Below are 20171 nucleotides of genomic sequence, written 5' to 3' on the forward strand. Positions count from 1 at the left end.
AAGAAGGGAGCCAAAGAAAACACTTAGTTTCCTAAAACATCTGTTAATGTGACACTTTGATAAGAAACTGATCTTATTTTCAGCTGATTGATCTGAGCATGAACATTTCGGACGATCCCAAGGAGCCTTATTTCTTCTCGGTTCTGCCTTGGATCATCCTGTATCGCATTATCAAATACGAGGAGGCTGCTTTTAACTGTATGCTTCGACAGCACATATCTGTAAGGGATGATGAAGGTTTGTTGACTTCTTGATTTAATGCCTCTGGGTTTCCCTTGGTGTTTATGCCATGGTAGTTGTCACACCGAATGACCCTTTCAAGTCTTTTTCAGATGACTCGGACACTCCCATGCTGCCCTCCTCCCTGATGCTTCTGAACACAGCCCATGAGTATCTTGGCCGTCGCTCCTTGTGCTGCAACTCGGATGGCGCACTCCTCAAGTTCTATGTAAGTCTGTTTGTAGACTCTTGTCTGCCTATACTGTATTCTGACCGAATATAATTATACAGCTTGCATATTTTTGCCTTTTTTTATTTGAATATCGTATTGGCTATGCATTCCTGCTTTTAATTATTGACATAAAGCAGCTGTAGACTTGATGTATATTTATTTGTGTTACTGTAACTTAATGCTTTTGTGTTAACAATTTGAGCAGTTTGACGGAGCTTTTTTCTTTTGTTTGGTACAGGTTCAAGTTTTGAAAAAAGAGGTCGCAGCCTCCTCCAACAGTGACTCTCATCCCTACAAAGAGGAGTTGGAGATGGCCTTGGAACAGTGCTTTTTCTGCCTCTATGGCTACCCCAGTAAGAAGAGCAAGTCCCGCTACCTTGAGGACCACTCGTCTCCACAGGTCACTCACTCAGATGATTCTAAAAGTCTCTCTGTTCATGCCTTTGAATTAATATATTGTAATTAGGATGGCTGCACAATTAATCAGATATTAATCGAGTTTAGGATTTTGGCTTCCCACAATTAAATGAACATGATCAACTGTGAACGTGTGCTACGCTCATAGAAAACTCTGCTACTTATCAAATCGAGCGCTTCCTTAACTAATAGCCAGTCGGGGGCAAGCGAGACGTTTCAGCTTCACTTTTGGGAAGCGGTCATGCCGTGTGCTTTACAGCATCACCCTGTGAAAAACTAACGTAAATGTGAGCCGGCAGTCCAGAGTAGAAGAGTAATATACTGTATATTACTCGTTTTTTAACCTTATTTTGTTGCAAAGATTTGTCCATTAGCAGGAATGTAGCACAACATGGAAGTGAAAGCAGTGCTCTATTGATTTAACTGTGAAAGTGCAATAAAAGTAATTTGTCCCTAAAATCAATAAATAATCATGATTATCATTTTGGCCATAATTGTGCAGCCCTAGTAATTAGTTTCATGAACTTGAGGTGACTGCTGCTCGGAAGTTAATCAATTTAGTTATATACCACAAAAGTCAATCTCAGCTATGCCTGCTTGACCCTTTTTTTCTTTTTTTTCTTTAAACCAATATATATTATGTAATCTAAAATGTGAAACAAACAAAAAACTCCAATGTGGCTGAGCTGCTATTTAGATAATAGCCAAAGGGTGTTAAAGAGGCGGTGGAATAGTGAAGAGGTGGTGAAAATGGCTCAAGGCTTTGACTAATTGGTATGATTTCTCACATGTGTTTGACTGCCAATGACGCAAACATGTGCCCTCATTGACCTGCACACAACACAGAGGTCTGCTTCATTCATTAATGCTGTTATGTGGGCTCATAAGGTACGGACGTCTGGTGTCATCGAAATAAAATTGAGGCGGTGAAATGGCATTAACGGCGTAATGGCATAAATTCACTGAGTAAGAAATGTGAAGGCGTTTAGATCAACTGCAAACAACATACAAGCACAATCACATCTGCAGCACTTCACTTACTGTTGTCCACTACTGTCTCCACCTTTTCAAGCTGTTTGCAAGAATCCCCTAAGATACAAAAATGTTTAGCTAATCTAGCTTCTGTTGTTGTGAATAGTTATATTCTATCTAAATCTAAAAGATATGAAACCCAGGATCAATATCATAACCCTGATAATATTGTGGGATTGTAACCCCTGGAGTGACTCATGACACTGTGAAGCTTGGCAGATACAGCCCCTGGTCTCTTCTATTTTTGTAGTGCATGTGTCCAGCCACCAGGTGGGTGTCATTTCAACAGTTGAGTATCAGTGCATGTAGAGGTCTGACTGTAATTATGCAAACACGGTGCAAGAGGACAGTCCCCAGGAGATCTTGATACCACTCATTTGCTCTGGCGCTGTGTGCTATACAATGGACTGTGACACCAATGTTTCCTGTGGAATCATTATGTGTTTTGTAGGTTGAGCTGCTGTGGTGTGATGCCCTCTTCATGTTCCAGTATTTCAAACCAAAGTCACTGCCTGAGTTTGACAGCTATAAGACGAGCACAGTGTCTGCAGAATTGGCCAATCTGCTGAGAAGGTTTGCTGGCATCGCCCCCACAAGTGACACCCCCACTCTCACCATGGATGAAGTGGCAGCCTACATCGAGGGCATGACAGAAAAGGTCAGTTGCTAGGCCCACAATGAATGTGAGGAAGAGCAGTGACTCAGGCACCCTAAATAGTATTTGTCACTCTCTTAACTTAATTTGCAGGTTTGTCACAGAGAATCATGATTTCATTTTGATCTCTTTAAGGCCCCATCTCTTCCTGAGGGTAGCGCTCCGGCACCTCCGATCATTAATGAGATCTACTACTTGCTGGCTGATTACCATTTCAAGAACAAGGAGCAGTCTAAAGCCATCAAGTTCTATATGCATGACATATGCGTGTGTCCCAACAGGTAGCTCATTTCTCTGCACTAGTGTCAATGATTATTCACATTACAAAACATCTATTTATGTTATGAATATTGGCAAATAAATGTGAATGTGTAGGGTTTGTCATGTTGCATTTTACCATAATGCCTCAAGTGCAATGACTTTACTAGAAACATGTGTCTTTCCTCAGGTTTGACTCCTGGGCAGGTATGGCTTTAGCGAGGGCCAGTCGCATTCAGGAAAAGCTCAACTCCAATGAGCTGAAAAGTGACGTTCCTATATGGAAACACTCCCAGGCTGTGCTTAACTGCTTTAAGAGGGCCCTGGTAATAGACAGCTCCAACCTGTCTCTGTGGATCGAGTACGGTACCATTTCATACGCGCTGCACACATTTGCTTCAAGGCAACTCAAGCAGTGGCGCAACGAGCTCCCCCCAGAGGTGGTTAAACAGGTGAGGTACATGTTAACAAAGTTATATCTTGTTGCTAATTTGTATTCTCTGTCAGTTCATGTTAAGTCCACTTCATGTCAAACTTTCCATGTGTGAGCTAAACGGATGTCGCATCCATCCTGTCACTTTTGCTTGTTCCACATCTTAACTTGTTGTAGAGTAAATTGATCTATCACCTTGAGCTAAAGTGTGTGTGTGTGTGTGTGTGTGTGTGTGTGTGTGTGTGTGTGTGTGTGTGTGTAGATGGAAGAAAGGAGAGACTCCATGTTGGAGACAGCGTTCCAGTGTTTCCAGGGAGCTTCCCGTTGTGAGGGTGACAGTGATGAAGAAGAGTGGCTCATTCACTACATGCTCGGGAAGATATCGGAGAAACGCAAACAGCCTCCTGTGGAATATCTGCAGCTTTACAAAAAGGTAAACATTTTAGGTTATGAACTCAAGTTTTACCTGATAAATCTCTAATTTATGTTTAATAATTAGCTTAATTGTTGAGATGTTTATTTACTCGGGTATGAGATAAAATGTGTAAAAAAAAAAAAAATAAATAAAAGTATTAATAAAGTATTTAACTGAAGTATTTTAAGACCCCACGGCTGAGCTGGCAGATTGCAGCTCACGATGCTAACAACGCTAACAGTGCAAACGACTCCAACAGTGCTTACCTAAAGAGGGAACCAGAGGGTGGGTGTTATACATACACGTGTGTGTGTGTGTGTGTGTGTGTGTGTGTGTGTGTGTGTGTGTGTGTGTGTGTGTGTGTGTGTGTGTGTGTGTGTGTGTGTGTGTGTGTGTGTGTGTGTGTGTGTGTGTGTGTGTGTGTGTATATATAGACCGTATTTTCCGCACTATAAGGCGCACTTAAAAGCCTTTAATTTTCTCAAAAAACGACAGTGCGCCTTGTAATCTGGAGCGCCTTATATATGGATCAATTGGTTAATTGGTTGATCCATACTGGTTGTACACGGCGCTCTGTCAAAATGTTTCAGTACGACTGGTAAACTACAAAGCCGCACCGCTTGCAGCATTACGGCTACCGTAGTCAGGGGCGTCGCCGAAGTAATAGCGGTAAACACCGGTACTGTTTTGTTGACATTCCCTTTAGCACAGCTCCATCTAGTGGATGCATAACGCAACCCCAGTCAAACGTTTGACTGTAGTAGCTTCTATTCTATGCGCCTTATAATCCGGTGCGCCCTATATATAAAAACAGTTCTAAAATAGGCCATTCATTGAAGGTGCGCCTTATAATCCGGTGCGCCTTATAGTGCGGAAAATACGATATATATAGATATATGTATATATATCTATATATATGTGTATATATCTATAGATAGATAGATAGATAGATAGATAGATAGATAGATAGATTCTGATAACTGATTTTAGAATTGTTGTGGGGATACTGCTCTCTCACAGGGCAAATACAGAAATATCGGGTTCTTTAAGCTTAAAAGGTGATTTCCACACTTCTAACACCAAATACACTCTGCATTTTGACCAGCATACAGTGTCTGTGATTTTCAAATTAATGAATTTCCTTGAGGTTGAAGTCTTGATTTAACAACCCGTATTTTTTTTTCCTAATGAGAAACACATTTCTAAGTACTTCAGTTTAATGGACAATAATGTATAGAAGTCAGTGAGGTAAGCAGGGAACATTTTATACGATAGTAAAAACCAACAGAAATGATAACTGTACTTGAAAGAAATAAAAGAAAGAATAATCCTTCGGTTGATTGCAGACATTTTTCTTGCTCTCCCAGGAGTTGTTTCATAACCCGCCTACAGAAACAAAGATCGCTGCCCTTCCGCCCTCGGAAGATGTTTTTTTTTCTGAGAGAACAATGTATGGAGTTAGTCATCGCTCTGTTGTTCTGATTAGATCATTGGAGGCAGATGAACCTGTATGATATTAATGTCCTGGAGGTCAGTAGAGGATGAGTGGGGCAGTTTGAACACCGTGAACCCTGATGTCTGCACACATGGCGGTCTTCTACTTCTTATTGTGCTCCTTCCCTCCATTCGACCTGTTCATTTGTAAAGCCTTATGCTTGTGTTGGTGACTCTCTCTTTATATTCATAGGCAGCCCACTATCTGCATGAAGAAGCTGCTAGGTACCCCCGGAAAATCCATTACCATAATCCTCCTGACCTGGCCATGGAGGCCCTTGAGGTAAACTACATGTTGCCTGTAGTTTCTAGTTGTGTCGCATTGATTGTTTTACGTTAGATAACTGTCTGAAGGCATTCACATTTAAACACATTGTGCACAAGACATTTTTATTCTTACTACTTTCTTCTAGTTGCATTTCCGTCTCAGCGCCACCACTCTAAAGCTATTAGAGGGGGGTGTGCCTGCTCTGGAACACGAGCTCTTGTTCGGTTTGCTGGTCGAAGCCGCTACCGGGCCATTTGCCAGGGGGGAAGAGAAGAGCATGCCAAGCATGCCTAGGTCCCTTGAAAAGTAAGCTACAAAGATATAATCCAGCAGGAATTATGAAAAACGTATTCAATCTCACGGCTTAACATTCATTGTCACCATTGTTCTTGATTCATTGCAGGGAGAAACCCCCCTCCATGACGGACGAAGACTTTAATTGCTCGTCAGTTTGCATAGGAAACGTCCTCAGCTCCTCCCATCTGTCAGCTGCCACCCCAGGTCTGACATCCCCGCCTTACGTGGCCACGCCGTTTGACCATGATTACGCCAAACGCAAAACTCTCCGACGGCAGCAGTGGCAGCAGCAGCGGAATGAGGAGCAGCAGGCTGATGGTACAGTCCCAGTCCTAGACACTGTCTCTGGGGTTGGGCTCTTTGCCCTTTCTGCACTGGGACAGGAAGCCCACTGGGGAGTGTGCTAATCACCATGCTTAATGGCTTTGGTTTCAGTTACAATGATCCCCATGCACCGGGTGATTGGGATGTGGTGAAATGGGCAATATGGCTTCTGATTATTTGACTAATTTGCTATGCCTGACAAAGCAAAAACAAATAGATTTTGTGTGTGTGTGTGTGTGTGTGTGTGTGTGTGTGTGTGTGTGTGTGTGTGTGTGTGTGTGTGTTGAAATAACATCAATGTCTTGTCATTGCTTGATTGCTGGTCTTATTTTCTTTCCTTACCAATCATCTTGACTCTCCTAATGTATTAATTGTTCTTTTGTTATAACTTCCTTAAGCCTATAACATCGTGGAGACCTTGCAGCACATTCTTAATGATCCTGATTGTTGCTTCACTGTGTGTTGGTTAAACAGTGGAGATCCCTGATGCTAATCTAGAGCACTTTACTAATAGTAACCAAGTCTTGATTACACTGATTATATATTTATCAGCAAGCTCCTGCCTTATTATTATAACCTTTTATTTAATCAGGTAATGTATTGAAGTTAAGATCTGTTTTGCAAGAAGCCCTTGTGTACAGCAGAAGAAATGAGAACAGAGATGAGGCGCACAACAAACCAGCCACCCAACTTAAAACTTTAAGTTCATCCAATTGGATGAACTTAAAAGTTTAAGTTCATCCAATTGGATGTTGAGGTAATCTACATGGTAGTTCTGATAAACAGGGAAGTTTTCAGTGTACTACAACTCTCATAGACATTTTTACTTCTCATGAAGCTGTGTGTGAAAATGGAAAATTACAGTTTTTGAAAAAGACTTGATAGTGGCATGAGTAAGGTGTTAGATGTACATTGTGATTTTGTGTGTGTGTGTGTGTGTGTGTGTGTGTGTGTGTGTGTGTACGATGAACATTATAGCTGACCTTTTGAGCCATGCACATCGACCATCTTTCATGTATACTCTTATACTTGCAGTGGTGAAGTGGGAATTGTCTTTGTTCGAATTTCAGAGAAAACACTCTGTCCGAGAGAGTTTCCGTGGTATTGTTTTATGTCAGAATTTACAAAAAACAATCATATACTTACACATTCAGTTAAAGCAGCCTGGATTTAGATTTCAGGAATCAGAGTTTACGTTTACTATTACTTGCTGAGTATTGTGAAACATAAGCCTAAATGCTGTTTTGGAGAAAACTGTCCTGACCATTTTTTCCATTTGACAAAAACCGTGACATCTGTTCACCCTCCCCATGTGTCATGTTTAGCTTGAATGTGCAAATAACGCAGCCATATTGCCCATGTTGCCAGTTTTGTCACCCTTTCCAGATTCCTTCCTACCTACCTACCTGCCTGCTACCTCTTTGCCTGCTTGCTTTTTACCACCTGCTTTGCCATTTTATATGCATGTAGTTCTAATGGGGTGAATGTCTCCACGACTGGACAAAGTCAGTCCTTTTATCACACTTCACTTAACTGTCTGGTGTGTCATGTGGTTACATCTTATTTAAGTTTGGTGTGGGCCTAATTTGACAAAAAGTCAAACTCTCTTTAGATATTTCGAAATCTGACGTGAATCATGTGTGTTGCTGTGTTCCACTAATTGGATATAATTTCCAATTATGGCCAATTAGTGTGAAAATGTCAAGCCAAGAAGAATGTGGCTGGCCTATTATTGGCAGGTGAAAATACCCCTCCATGCACATGTTTGCTTGTAGGTGTCCCAATTTTTCTGGCTTGAGTCCTGCTTAAAGGACAGCAAGGTGACAAGAGAGTGGGGCCTGATTCAGACATGCCTTTATCTGGAAAAATGCTCCTTTTATAGTTCCCTTTAAGTATTATTTCTGAAATTTTCGGCAAAACGACAGTAGCCAGCCAGAGCTTCCAGAGCTAAGAGTGTCTTTACAGCTCTAGGTTGTAACCACTGATCATATCACAGGCCTTATTTTTTTTTAAAGTTTAGGTGAGAAATATTGATCTTTAGAAACACTTGCACTGCACTTATAGATATTTTTGTCTGAATCAGGTTCAACATTTTCAAGGAGAGTGGCATCGAATCTGTATTCAGTTGTCAAGAAAGGTAATTTATTTTATTTTTTTAGGGGAAATTGCAGATTTTTAAATATAAATTCAGAGATGCAGATTTCTTTTGGATTATATTTTAAAACCAGCTCCCCATATCTTCAACAGCCTCACCAGAGTTTGACCATGATTACTGCCTGCCCAGGTCTCCAATGTGGCTGGCTTCCCTGAATGGTACTGTTTTTCAAACCCACCAAACTCTTTAAGAGGCCTTTAAGATGTTTTTAATCCAAAATGAAGTGCATTCTTGTGGGAGCACACAGTTGTCAGTTCACACAAACCTTACAGTATCATTATAACTATGCTGTTAACTAATGACTGTGAATCTTTTTTCAAAAGTCCCCTGTGGGCTTTATTCACTGAAATAGCAAAAGCGTATTACCCTTCTGTTTCTGTTAGTTACAGCTTCCTGCCAAGGACTGTATTTTTGCTGAGGCTGCACAACATGGCAATTAAGAGAAATGCTGGTATTTTGGTTTTGGACCACTTTTATCCTTTTAAAACAATTTGTCACTAGGGATGCCCTAATAAGGATTTGTGGCTCATGACCTATTCTTGTTTCATAATTATATATATTTCTTTCTCCCACATTATAACAGGCAATGTTTGGCATTAAAAAACAAGTCCCCCAAACCAACAGCTTGAAAAGGCCTCCACAGCATGCTGTTAATGTGTGCCATAACACATTTTGGATAATTGGTTGAAATTTAATACTGTAATCTTAATGTATTGACCAATGAAAGATTGTCCCTCCTGAAATTACAGTATAATCATTTTTTTTTTTTTTTTTTTAAAGAAGTATGTTACCCTCCCACCTTTCGGACAGAAAAAATAATATTTGTATTGTGTATTTATCTATGATACGATTTGTCTTGATCTGGGTCCAGGCAACTGGTGGCATGACCCATGATGTATTTTTGTTTTGGCAGAGCGCAGTCAGGACAGTGAGGTGGTGATGCTCTCTGACTCCAACTCCACCCAGGATGCCTTCACAGATCCCACCAGCTCACAAGACAGCAGCCACAAACCTGCTTCTGGGAAAGCCAGTTCATCCTCATCAGAAAGTACGACTCCTGTGAAGGACGGACAGTTCGCATCCGAGGACACAGGTACGCTCGGACTTAAATGACAAATCTTTTCTTGCTGCGTTTACCTGTATCATTACATTGTCTTAGCTTAATGGGATCAATTTATATAACAATTTGCATAAAAGTACCATACTTAAATGTGCACAGAAACCTATATTTAGATGTGGCGTCTTGATGTTTACATGCTCCATATTAAGCAAGCAGAACACTAATTTAACATGCAAAACTCAAGCCCTAAGGTCTTTCATTTAAATCCTGCTTCAGTGTCACATGGAGACCATTCCGGCATCCAGACAGAAGAAAAAGTTATCCAGGAAGTAGTAGAAGCTGTGGTGGTGACGCTCCCTGAGGCTTCAGACCCCAAGGTCTCTGTGGAACCTATCCCAGCCACTCCTCCAAAGCCATCCCACTCTCAACAGGCTGCTCCTCAAACCCCAGCCAGTGAGGGGAAAAGGAAGCCAGAGCCCCCCGCCGAGGTGATCGAGGTGCCCAAGGCCCTGCCCGCAGAGATCGGAGACCAGAGACGAATGCTGGTGGAAATGTGTGTCAGTGCGCTCTTCCTCTGCCTCGGCCGCTTCCCTCAGCACTACAAGAGTCTCTACCGCCTGGCCTTCTTCTACAGCAACAGCAAGACCCATCAGGTCAGTCCCCCCCTGTTAATTGATGGCACTAGTCCATTCTCATTGCATTTCAAAGGCCAATTCCTCCATTAAATCTAAGCAATACGCCTATAATCAGTATCCCCTGTCGTTAATGGGGACATTTACAGAGGATGGGGCTTGCTAAGAATCTCTACAATTTCCTCAAAATACAAACTAACTTTTACTTTCATTATTTTAATGACAAGTATGGCTATTGGGTTTTGTTTTTCCTACGGGTCTGTGAGCGCTGCAGTATTACACAAGTTGCTGAAACAGCCTGTGTTGGCTATGAGGCTCTGTGGGCAGAGGTGTGCGTGGGTGGTAGCGCAGTGCTCTCTCAGCCAGTTTGGCACAGTGAGGTTGAGCTTTCCTCTGGTGGCATCCTTCTGTCAGCACTCCATTTGTCCAATTTTTTTTAATACAGCCTTTGCCCCGACTATAAGGGTAAATTGGGACTGGCTCTTTTTAAATTTTTGGTTTTGTAATATGCTCATTCGACCTCAGAGTACTAAATGTGCAGCATCATGTGTTTTATGGCTCCCTGCGGTAATGTCTTCCTAATTTGCTTCAATACTGAAGAAACCTTAGTTTTTTTTATTAACAGTCACAACAGCTAGAATTTATAAGTATTTAAAGATAATTCCCTCGAGGCTCAGTTAAATGTAGAATAACTTTTGATGGAGGCTTACACAGGTGTTGCTTCACTAGCAGTGACTCGATGTCACAGTCGGTTTATGTGGTGCTGTTGACACCGATTGCTTAGCTGCCCTCACACCCAGACACATCCAGTGTTAACAGCGTCTGAGCCCCCTTTTGTTCTCAGGACAACATCTCCCCTCACATCGACTGGCCAGCTTTATCCTCACTCCAAAGATGGAAGGAGAGGGAGCCTGTAGTTTCATGCTATAGCCCACTGGGTTAGTGAAAGAAAACATGAAGTGGCGTTAGCTTGCTGTCTTTTCAACCAGGTCTTTGGTATAGACACTGAATTGTGAGTCATCACAGGTCTGCATCTTCCTAATTTGCAAATGAGCATATTTTTCTCCTTTTTCTTCTTTTTTACAACATATGAATTACTTAGTTTGTTTATCACTTCTATAAATCTTTTCTGATGGAGGGGTATCCCCTTGGTTATCTAATACTGACGTGTGTGTATAGAACTGTGCATTGATGTTGTTTTTTTCATTTATTTATTTATTTATTTCCCGCCACAGAACCTACAGTGGGCCCGAGATGTGTTGCTAGGAAGCAGTGTCCCATGGCAACAGCTGAAGCACATGCCGGCACAAGGGCTCTTCTGTGAGAGAAACAAGACGAACCTGTTTAATGTAAGTTTGTTCAACATGGTTCCTCCTCTACACATCAGTAAGCAAACTTTATTTAATCTTGATGGATCATCGAAAGCAAGCTATGTCGAGCATGTGCAGCACATAATAGATAAAAGTAAATCTATTAAACTATTAAAAAGCACCTGCAGACTGGAGTGAAATGTCATTGGATCAAGTCTGATATGGTCCATAGGTCCAGACCAATAATGAGGTGATGAAAGGTGGCAGATCATCAATTTATTGTATTATTTAGAGATGCCATTGCATATCACAGAGTACGATGGTGAGTACCAGGGCCTGTAAGTAGTGATATCCAGAATCTAAAGGTTTAAGAGGGGAAGCAGCAGCATATCTACAGATCACGTCTTCATAAACCTTAATTGCTTAACACATTTTGAACACATCTGTAATCACTAGATGTATTGACAATCCATTATAGTAACACCAAAAATAGTAAAGATGTCATTAAAAAAAATTGTGTGCGGCAGAAGTAACGGAAAACATTTCACATTACTGACTTTTGGCACAAACAAGGTTTCTTAATGTGAGTTTCAGGGAAAGTATTGCATAAAAGATTTGACTTGGAAATAAAGATTCAGGCATGCCTGAAACAATAGAAATCTCTCCTTGAAATCTAATAAATTAATGCATTATTTTCACTCAAAATTGGTATGCGACACAGCACCTTTCAGGGTATTGATTCCAGAATCAAAATTGTCACCTGAGCTAAGCCAAGGTTTCTGGGTGAATGTGTTGACACTAAAATCATTCACTTCTCGGTCTACCGGTTCTTTTTTCAATTGGCACCTCTGGCTAAGAATCAATGTACACATGTAGAATCATTTCACATATAGTTTAGGAATATTTCAAAACAAATCCTATGCATTTTGCAAACATAGTAAATGTTTGCACATGCACAGAAGCACTGTTCCCACTGTAATGTGACTAGAGAAGACAACACATTCAGAAGTATTTTTTAAAGTTAAGCTTCATCATAAAACATACTTGCACAGTCGCAGCTAATGGTGACTCCCAGAGGATGAACCAGTGAAGCAGTAGAGTGTGTTTGTGACTAATGAGCTGTTTGCTGTGAGTGAATGATTGGCGTACTACTGTTAGGCTTACCCTTTTCACACACGTTATTCACGTAATTCAGTTGGATGCACAAAAGATCAGCCCTAAATATGAATCACTAGATAAATGCGCTGCTATGAATACAGTCGCACACAGTGGGGGATTGTTGAATTATCTGCCTCTTAGAATTACAAGGCCTCTGCTGGGTTCCAGTGAAGGAGATTACTGACTGAATCTGTCATCTGTTCTGCATGTCAGTTCATTTAACTCTTTTCACTTGAAGCAGATATTATGTCTTTTCAGTGAGTGCAGAAATTGCCTTTTTTTTTTTCTTCTCAAAGCCTAAATGCACTCACCTTTGTTACTGAGCAGATAACACAAGCAGAACGTCACATCCTGTCAACATTGTCCGTTTTCGAGGGCATATTTTGTATTATTATATCATATTTTGGACGTTTGATTGCGTAGGCTCTAGAGTCAAATGAAGGCTTCTGGTAACAGACGGTAGAAGCGATGTGGGCCAGGTCTGAGCTGGAGGAGAGCTCTGCAGCGCTCTGGCTCCCACTGGGTTCTCACAGAGCCCCTTCTGGAGGCAAACCTGCCACCCTGGCAGACCAACTGTTGGAGCTTAACTGTTCCCTCTCTCTTCACTACCACAGGACAATACAAACCTTTCTAAATATTGATCAAACATGCCTGTTTTCATTGAGTCTATGAGTTCTGGGTAGTTAATAAATTATCAAAAAGTTGTGGAAACACAGCCTGTTATTTTCCACCCTTTATTTTGATGAGTGACGGCGCTTAATTGCTAGAAAGTCATTGTTCATGACACCTTTTTTTGCCAGGTAGAAGTGGATTTTGAAGCAGAACTCTTAAAGTCAGCTTTTCTAAGCTGTGTACTTTAAGCAAGTCGATCTCAGCTGACAGCTGCGTTCAGCCGTACCCGTCACTCATCATAGATATATTGTGTTCGAGTTATTTCTCCAGTGTTGTAATGACCAGCGTGAGAGCTGCCACAAATAGACAAAGGGTGTTGATCACATATCAAACATCTTGATGTCAAGAAAAGTTGAGTCTGCTGCTGAGTGCGCACCTCAATGAGCCTGTTAGAAATCCCTAATGTAGGTCATGATGCCCTACTTCTCCCTCTTGCTTTGGCTGGACTGCACTAACTGGTAACCTATATATTGCTGTTCAGAAATGATCCAGACGAGCTTGTGTTGCATAATTTATTGGTGTGGTTGTTGGGATGAGTGCTCTCTAGGAGGGCCAGTTCACTTTTAAACCAGTGATAAACTCATAATTATGTATGTAGTTGTTATTGAATTAAGTTATGGAGTCAGATATATAATTTATGATGTAATATGTCATGGTATACTCTTTTGCGATACATTATTGATACATTGACATTTGTGTTGTGATACTAGGGCATTTGGACTAATTCTTTCTGCCACAACTGGCTGTTGACTTGTATTTTTATTGACCTGTGTGCCAGTTCAGAAGGCTCAGACTAAGGCGGTGCAATATGGCCAAAATATTATATGGCGATATAGGTCATTTTTCATATCTCTATAACAATATATATCATAATATTGTGATGTTTATTGGTAATTCAATAAACCACATGGTTTTTCTCTTGTGTGAATTAAATACATGACAAAGGAAAAGTGTGTATTTCGGTAATGTCACCATATTATTCCACTGAAAGATGATAAATTATCATATTGAATTATCGACCAGCCTTAGATCAGACTCACTACTCTACTTACTGCTTCAATTCAGCTGCTTGTAGTAAAGCGCTTTATAATGCAGTCAATAAACCTGCTTTTTAAGGGGTATATCTTCCTCTTGAATTGCACAGATATTGTTAAGTAACATAGACCCTGGTAGACTAGTGCAAAATCAGCTTGTGTTGTAACAAATGCCATCATTGTCTGTAAGTTATTATAAAGGAATATAGTAATGCAATTATTACTTGTCCCTGTTACAGAATGTCACGGCTGAATCTAATGATATTGGTTTTAATGGTGTTGTAATAACAGGCCCTCTGGCTGCTCAGGACTACTGAGATCGTCCCTGTGTGTTCACTCTGGCACGATGTTTCCTCCTCCCTCCTTCCCCTCGACCAGACATACACACACTCATTGCTTACATATTCTTCCACCCACTCGCATGTTTTCTCTCTACGAAGCTCCAGAGAGAATAGATGTTCTTCTTGCTACATTTCTGAAAAACATAAATCCATCCTGGTCTTGCAACTTTGCGGAAAACATGTTTTGAGCGGATCCTGTCTTTTCAGAACCAGCATTCATGTTTGATTTGACTGCTTGAATGTAACTCTGCTTGTAGGTAGGCCTCAGTGTCTTGTTATATTCAGTTAGGATAGTCTTCTGGGGAACAGTTATTGCTTCGGTTAGATGTATGACTCAAACATTTGTGTGCTCAGCTGTGCAATGTGTAGTAGGTGGAGCTTCATTTAGGAGAACCTTGTTGTTGTTTTTTTTTTTTTTTTTTTCTTAGGGGAGGAGTATTGGCTCAATGAATACATGTTGTGGTTTGACTCTGATTGAACTGGGTTGAATCTGGCTGCCAGTGGGTTTTCCACTTCTGCTCTTTGTTCACTTACGCTTGACATTTTTCAGCAGTTTTTTTTCCCTCACTCACACCACAGGAAGCAGGAAAAACAAGGTGTGTGTGCGCTAAGTATGTTTATGGTGGCCAGCTGAAGAGACACGACCAGAGTTTAAAAAAAGAGGTGTGTGTGTGTGTGTGTGTGTGTGTGTGTGTGTGTGTGTGTGTGTGTGTGTGTGTGTGTGTGTGTGTGTGTGTGTGTGTGTGTGTGTGTGTGTGTGTGTGTGTGTGTGTGTGTGTGTGTGTGTGTATGGATGGACGTGGTCGCATTGAGTTTATGTTCTCTTGTTCTTTTCCTTTTGCGCCGTCTTCAGGTTGATCACGCTCTACCCCTCCCCCTGGCCCTTATTCTCTCTACTCATCTCATCTCTCTGTTGCACTCGTTCTGCTTCCTCATTACTCTCTCTCACTCCTCTGTTTGTGTGTGGGTGTGTACTAATGGGGCGGGAGTTTCTGATTGGCTGGTAGAGGCCTACAAGGATTGGCTGTACGCTTTGTATAGTGCCAGAGAGAGGAAGGGAGGAGGGGAGAGGGAGAGAGAGAACTCCAGCAGGCTGGGGGTCAGGGGAGAGCGGAGATAGAGTGCGTGGGTGTTTTTGTTTTGAGATGGCTGGGTTTGAAGGCAGGAGAGGAACGAGTCGGTGGCATACTGAGCTTATAGGCCCCAACTGCAGCGCCGTTTCTCCTTCTGCCAAGGCAGCTGCCATTCTCCTTCTCTTCTTCTTCTGTTCCTGTTCTGCCGTGTGCAGCTGTGCTTCCCTCTTCTTCTTCTCGCTGCCCTAGCACCCAAATGTAGCCCACCCTTTGCTCTCTCAGCGTGAGCCTCTTTCAGGGTGGAGGCGCTGCCAGGGCTGCTGGTGCTGCTACCGCCAGTAAGAAACTGTCCAAAAGAATACTAACACAGGCGCAGTGGAGTAGCTTTCTTTGGTGATGGTGAGTCGCTTCCTCTTTATTCCTCTTGACTTTTTTCCCCAAATCAAGTACAAGTTTGTGTAGGTTTTTGCGTGAGCAGAGTTCCTATGTCGCTTTCTGAGTTTGTGTTTATACTTGGAGAAGTCTTCTTAATTCAGTGATGCTCTTGTTAAATGTTACAGATCAGCAAAAGAAAATGTGTTTAAGTCAGTCCTCCTGAGGTTCTTAAATGTTTAGACTTCTGCATGTAAGAAATAAAAATGCAGAATGATGAAATGTACACCTGCCAAATGCAGGTAACCATCCATCTTGGGTTTTTCTTCTAAATCCTACAGTCTGAAGTTGTAGTTGGTTGATGAAATGGTGATATTGTTGTTACCAGTAAACTGCATTAGTGACTGCAGTTAATAAGTTTTACCATGGTCATATGCTGGGCCTGTGCCTTTCCTGCCACTAGCAGCATGTTAAGACATGAGTATGTGAAGTTGATCAGACAACAGGTTGAGGATTTCCTCCAAATCTTGTTCAGCAGACAGCCAGCATTTAGTTTTAACCCAGGGTTTCACACAAGGAAGAAGGACCACAAGTACTTAGTCCATGCTCTTTATCCTCTTTTTTTGCCTTTTTTTTGTTATGCTACAACAGTATGTTGCTGTTTGTAATACATGAATAAGCGACTAATTAGGTGACGTGTCTTCTATGTAATTGTTCTCCTCATCCTCTACAACCAAAACAGAGAAACCCTTTAGAACCATTTGTACCAAAGGCTTTTCTCCTCATGTATTTATCCCTCGCCCATCCCTTGTTTGCGATGCATCTTAATCTCTGTCTGATTTTTGCGTTATGTATTGGTCACATCTGCCAAAGCTGCTCCAGATATTAAGCAATGGTCATATTTTCTCTCACAAAAAAAGATGCTTAAAATCATTGCAGTTAGTCTTACAAATCTGCTTTAGCTGTTGTGCTCCAGCGTAATCTGTGTAAAGCCATGGCTCTGCTTTCCCTAAACAGATTTGCTGCGGTTGGATGGGTCTTTGATGAAGAACAACTCTCCTCCATTAGAGATGTTTTTCTAAGTGTGCGGAGCTCCCCCCCTCATCATACTCGTTCTCTTCCTATTGGAGGCATTTGCTAATCTGTGCATTGAAAGGTTAAAACCTTCCCAAGCCCTGCCTGATTGCATCATATGATAATAAATCTAATTTTCACGCAGCCGTCAGAGCTTGTTCTTCAGAGCTTTTTGTTGACCACTAGATCTGAGTTGTCATTTCATCAGAATGAATTGGCTCCTGTATCATCACAGTAAAAGAAATATTTATTTCAAAAGTAATCCGATGACTGTAAGCAGAAAGTCAGTAGCCCTCATGAACTAAAAGTGAAAAATGCATTCTTGATTCAGGGTTTTTTCAAAGGAAGTCTTAAATGTAAACACAAGAGGGTTTGGTTCTCTGGGATGACTTTCTATATTACATTTTTAGATGACCAATCTGACACTTTGCCAGTGAGATCCATCTCGGGAGCAGGCTACAAAGCTTAGTATTTACTCTGCGCACTGAAACCGGCGCCAGAAAACGACTTCACAGCTTGTGTCGCTTGGTCGTGCACATCAGGCACTCGCTGTTTGCGCACTCAGCTTTTCAGTCATGACTGTCAAATAGTTTACTGATATCAGAGCTTTTAACAGGTCTAAGGATTTTACAAAGAACAAAAAAAAAAATCTACATTTCAAATTAACAGGCTATTCAACCTTCTATTTTCATTGTAATGCATTTCATTTTTGACATTCTTCTTAATGGGGCTTTTATAAAGGCCTGAGATTAGAGTTGAATACAATTCCTCCAGTTTGGCATTTTGCTGGTTGTTTTCTTGCTTCTTCTCAGTACAATTTGTTTGTAGGCCCTCTGGCGTTTTGCATAATAATGCAACGAACAGTGCGTTGAGCATGAACGGCTTTTTTGCATTCTCGTAGCTCACGTGGAGGCTCGTACCACGGTGCCACACTAGAGTACAAACGTTTAAATTCGTCCTTTGGAATGTGATTTGTTTTGAGGGGTTTTATTTACCTCTCTCCACTGCTTTGTTCCACTCCGGTGGCTTTGGAAATGTCATCTGACAATCTGGGGCTGTCTCTGCGGGAGGACCGTTCTCCCCAGTGCCTTCAGCATCTGATGGAGCCGTCTCATTTGTTTTGTTCTGACCTGATATGGTCATCTTTTGTTTTGTCTCACACACGTTTTCTGAGGCCAGACGCTGTATTCAGCGCCACGTGCTGTATAAGTGCACCCAGCCTAGGCCACCATCTGCACTCGCATCAGTAGCTGCAGAGTGCAGAACCTCGCCTCGCTTCACCTGCTGAGAGGACATGTGCTCACAGAAAAGGTGGACTTGTCCATCAAAAAAAACACTTCATCAAGGAGAACTGGGTTTTTGGCAGCCAGTCTGCTGGTCTGTTGCTTTGCTTGGACAGAGCTGAGCACTAATGAGGCTGCCTATCATGTGTTCCCAGAGAGAAAGCCCCCCCCTCATCCCTTCCTCCCCACCTCCGACATGGCCAGCTTGTCCGCAAGATCTCTCCTGCAGCCTTCCTATCCCCTCATTAGGACTTTCTTCTTTAACTCCCATTAATTTTCCTCTACTTTTCTTTCAGTTTTTCCGTGTGTCCCTGTTGAGTGTTTCCTTGTCTCATACACTTCTTAGGCTTTTGTAAACCTGGAGTAGCAGCAGAGAGCAGTCATAGAAACATAACTTCCAGAATTTCACAAATTGTTGTCGAATGTCAAACTAGTTAAATGCAGGCAGCTACTTCTCAACACTATTTTGCCTCCTTAACCAATTTGGAGACATATTTGTAACTGGTCCATGTTTTCAAATCAAATTCCTGCTAAACTAAAAGCTGTGTTTGTGGAAAACATAATATTTTTGTTTATAGTTTGTAGCACAGTCAAACTTAACTTCTTCTTTCTCTTTTCTCCTCCTTCAGGGCATCTGGCGTATTCCAGTGGATGAGATTGATCGCCCGGGAAGTTTTGCTTCTCATATGAACCGATCCATTGTCCTCTTGCTGGAGGTGTTGTCTCAGCTTAAGGATCACGATACTCTGGTGAAAGTCTCTTTTATGCTGCAGAGAACCCCTGACCAGGGAAAGTAAGGAGCCACTTTGTATGACACTTATTATTTCTGTTATGTATTATGTAATTGTTCCATGACATCTCTCTTGCTTCTTTCTCTGCTACCAAGGAAGTATTTACGGGATGTTGATCGCCAGGTTTTGGCCAAGAGAGCATACTTCCTAACTGTAAAAGTCCTGGAGGACAATCTGAACAGTCTCAAAGGGGTAAGGGAGCACAAATCACTACACACTCACTAAGAACTGAGGTCCGCTCAGCGTTTTAGACGTCTGGCATGCACCCACTTCGTATTTTAAATGGTTCTGTTTTCTTTCAGGTGTCTGAGCAGCTTCACAAAACGCCTGTGCCTTCAATGGGGGAGATGACCACAACGGACGCATCCAACAGGCCCAGTTCGGAGGACGACAAACATGCTCCACCTAAGAAGCCTGGGATCACAGAGGGAGCCTGTGCCACTGATACAAGACCCAAGGAAGCCTCCCAGGCACAACTCACCCCACCACTGCTAGCCGTAGATAAAGGGAGTACGGTTCAGGAAATCTACCTGGGGAAGGTAGAGACTGCTGGGAGTGAGGGACACAAAGCCGGGCCAGAGGAGCCCATGGACCTTGACTCTGGCCACTGGAGGAGGCCCTCTATTACCATAGATCCTCAGGGCAACCAAACGGAGGCTGAGACCTCCCTGAGTGTCATAGAGCCCCAGCAGAAAGTGACTGACAGCAGCCGGACACCAGAGCTGTCTCTAGAGGAGCTGAGTATCAGTTCCAGGCAGCAGCAGCTCCAAGCCTCAGCAACCAAGGTGACTGTGGCAGCCAGCGGGACCGATCAGGGGCTACTCCGACGGCCAAACAGGAAAAGAAAGCTTCTTGACGACGTGGAGTCCGGAAAAACGTTGCTGCTTGACGCCTACAGGGTGTGGCAGCAGGGCCAGAAAGTCATGACCTACGACCTGGCCCGCATTGAGAAGATCATGTCGGAGACTTATATGCTCATGAAACAGGTAAAACATTAAACATTATTGTTTTGAGTATATGCACTGCAATCATTTTTGGTTATTTTGCAAAGTCATGCAAGCTTGATATTTTCCCTCCTAAAATATATTGTGCTTGGGAAACCCCTCTTCTAACTAAATTAGTAGCACAACACCCTCTGTAGGTGAGGTACTTTCCCTCTTTCAGCTCATAGA

At 42.1% G+C, this 20171-nt stretch overlaps 1 protein-coding gene across 4 annotated transcripts in view; it reads left to right on the forward strand.

The window, feature by feature from the left end:
• The window catches only part of cabin1 (calcineurin binding protein 1), a 35351-nt gene that overhangs the window by 5969 nt on the left and 9211 nt on the right, over positions 1-20171 (forward strand). Inside the window, exons 18-35 of one of the 4 annotated variants that reach the window (XM_068702921.1) lie at positions 84-237; positions 333-448; positions 690-851; positions 2352-2558; positions 2691-2836; positions 3004-3265; positions 3509-3679; positions 5349-5438; positions 5569-5729; positions 5827-6038; positions 8128-8181; positions 8292-8357; positions 9113-9292; positions 9536-9912; positions 11127-11240; positions 18838-19001; positions 19095-19191; positions 19302-19985. In XM_068702921.1, coding sequence (XP_068559022.1) covers positions 84-237; positions 333-448; positions 690-851; positions 2352-2558; positions 2691-2836; positions 3004-3265; positions 3509-3679; positions 5349-5438; positions 5569-5729; positions 5827-6038; positions 8128-8181; positions 8292-8357; positions 9113-9292; positions 9536-9912; positions 11127-11240; positions 18838-19001; positions 19095-19191; positions 19302-19985 — 3417 coding nt within the window. The remainder of the gene's footprint in view (positions 1-83; positions 238-332; positions 449-689; positions 852-2351; positions 2559-2690; positions 2837-3003; positions 3266-3508; positions 3680-5348; positions 5439-5568; positions 5730-5826; positions 6039-8127; positions 8182-8291; positions 8358-9112; positions 9293-9535; positions 9913-11126; positions 11241-18837; positions 19002-19094; positions 19192-19301; positions 19986-20171) is intronic. The other 3 variants (XM_068702922.1, XM_068702923.1, XM_068702924.1) reach the window with 3 other exon arrangements.

This window comes from Cebidichthys violaceus, unplaced genomic scaffold (assembly GCF_023349555.1).
Source record: "Cebidichthys violaceus isolate CVI_PGR_0920_01 unplaced genomic scaffold, fCebVio1.0.p SCAF_9, whole genome shotgun sequence".
Taxonomy (NCBI): domain Eukaryota; kingdom Metazoa; phylum Chordata; class Actinopteri; order Perciformes; family Stichaeidae; genus Cebidichthys; species Cebidichthys violaceus.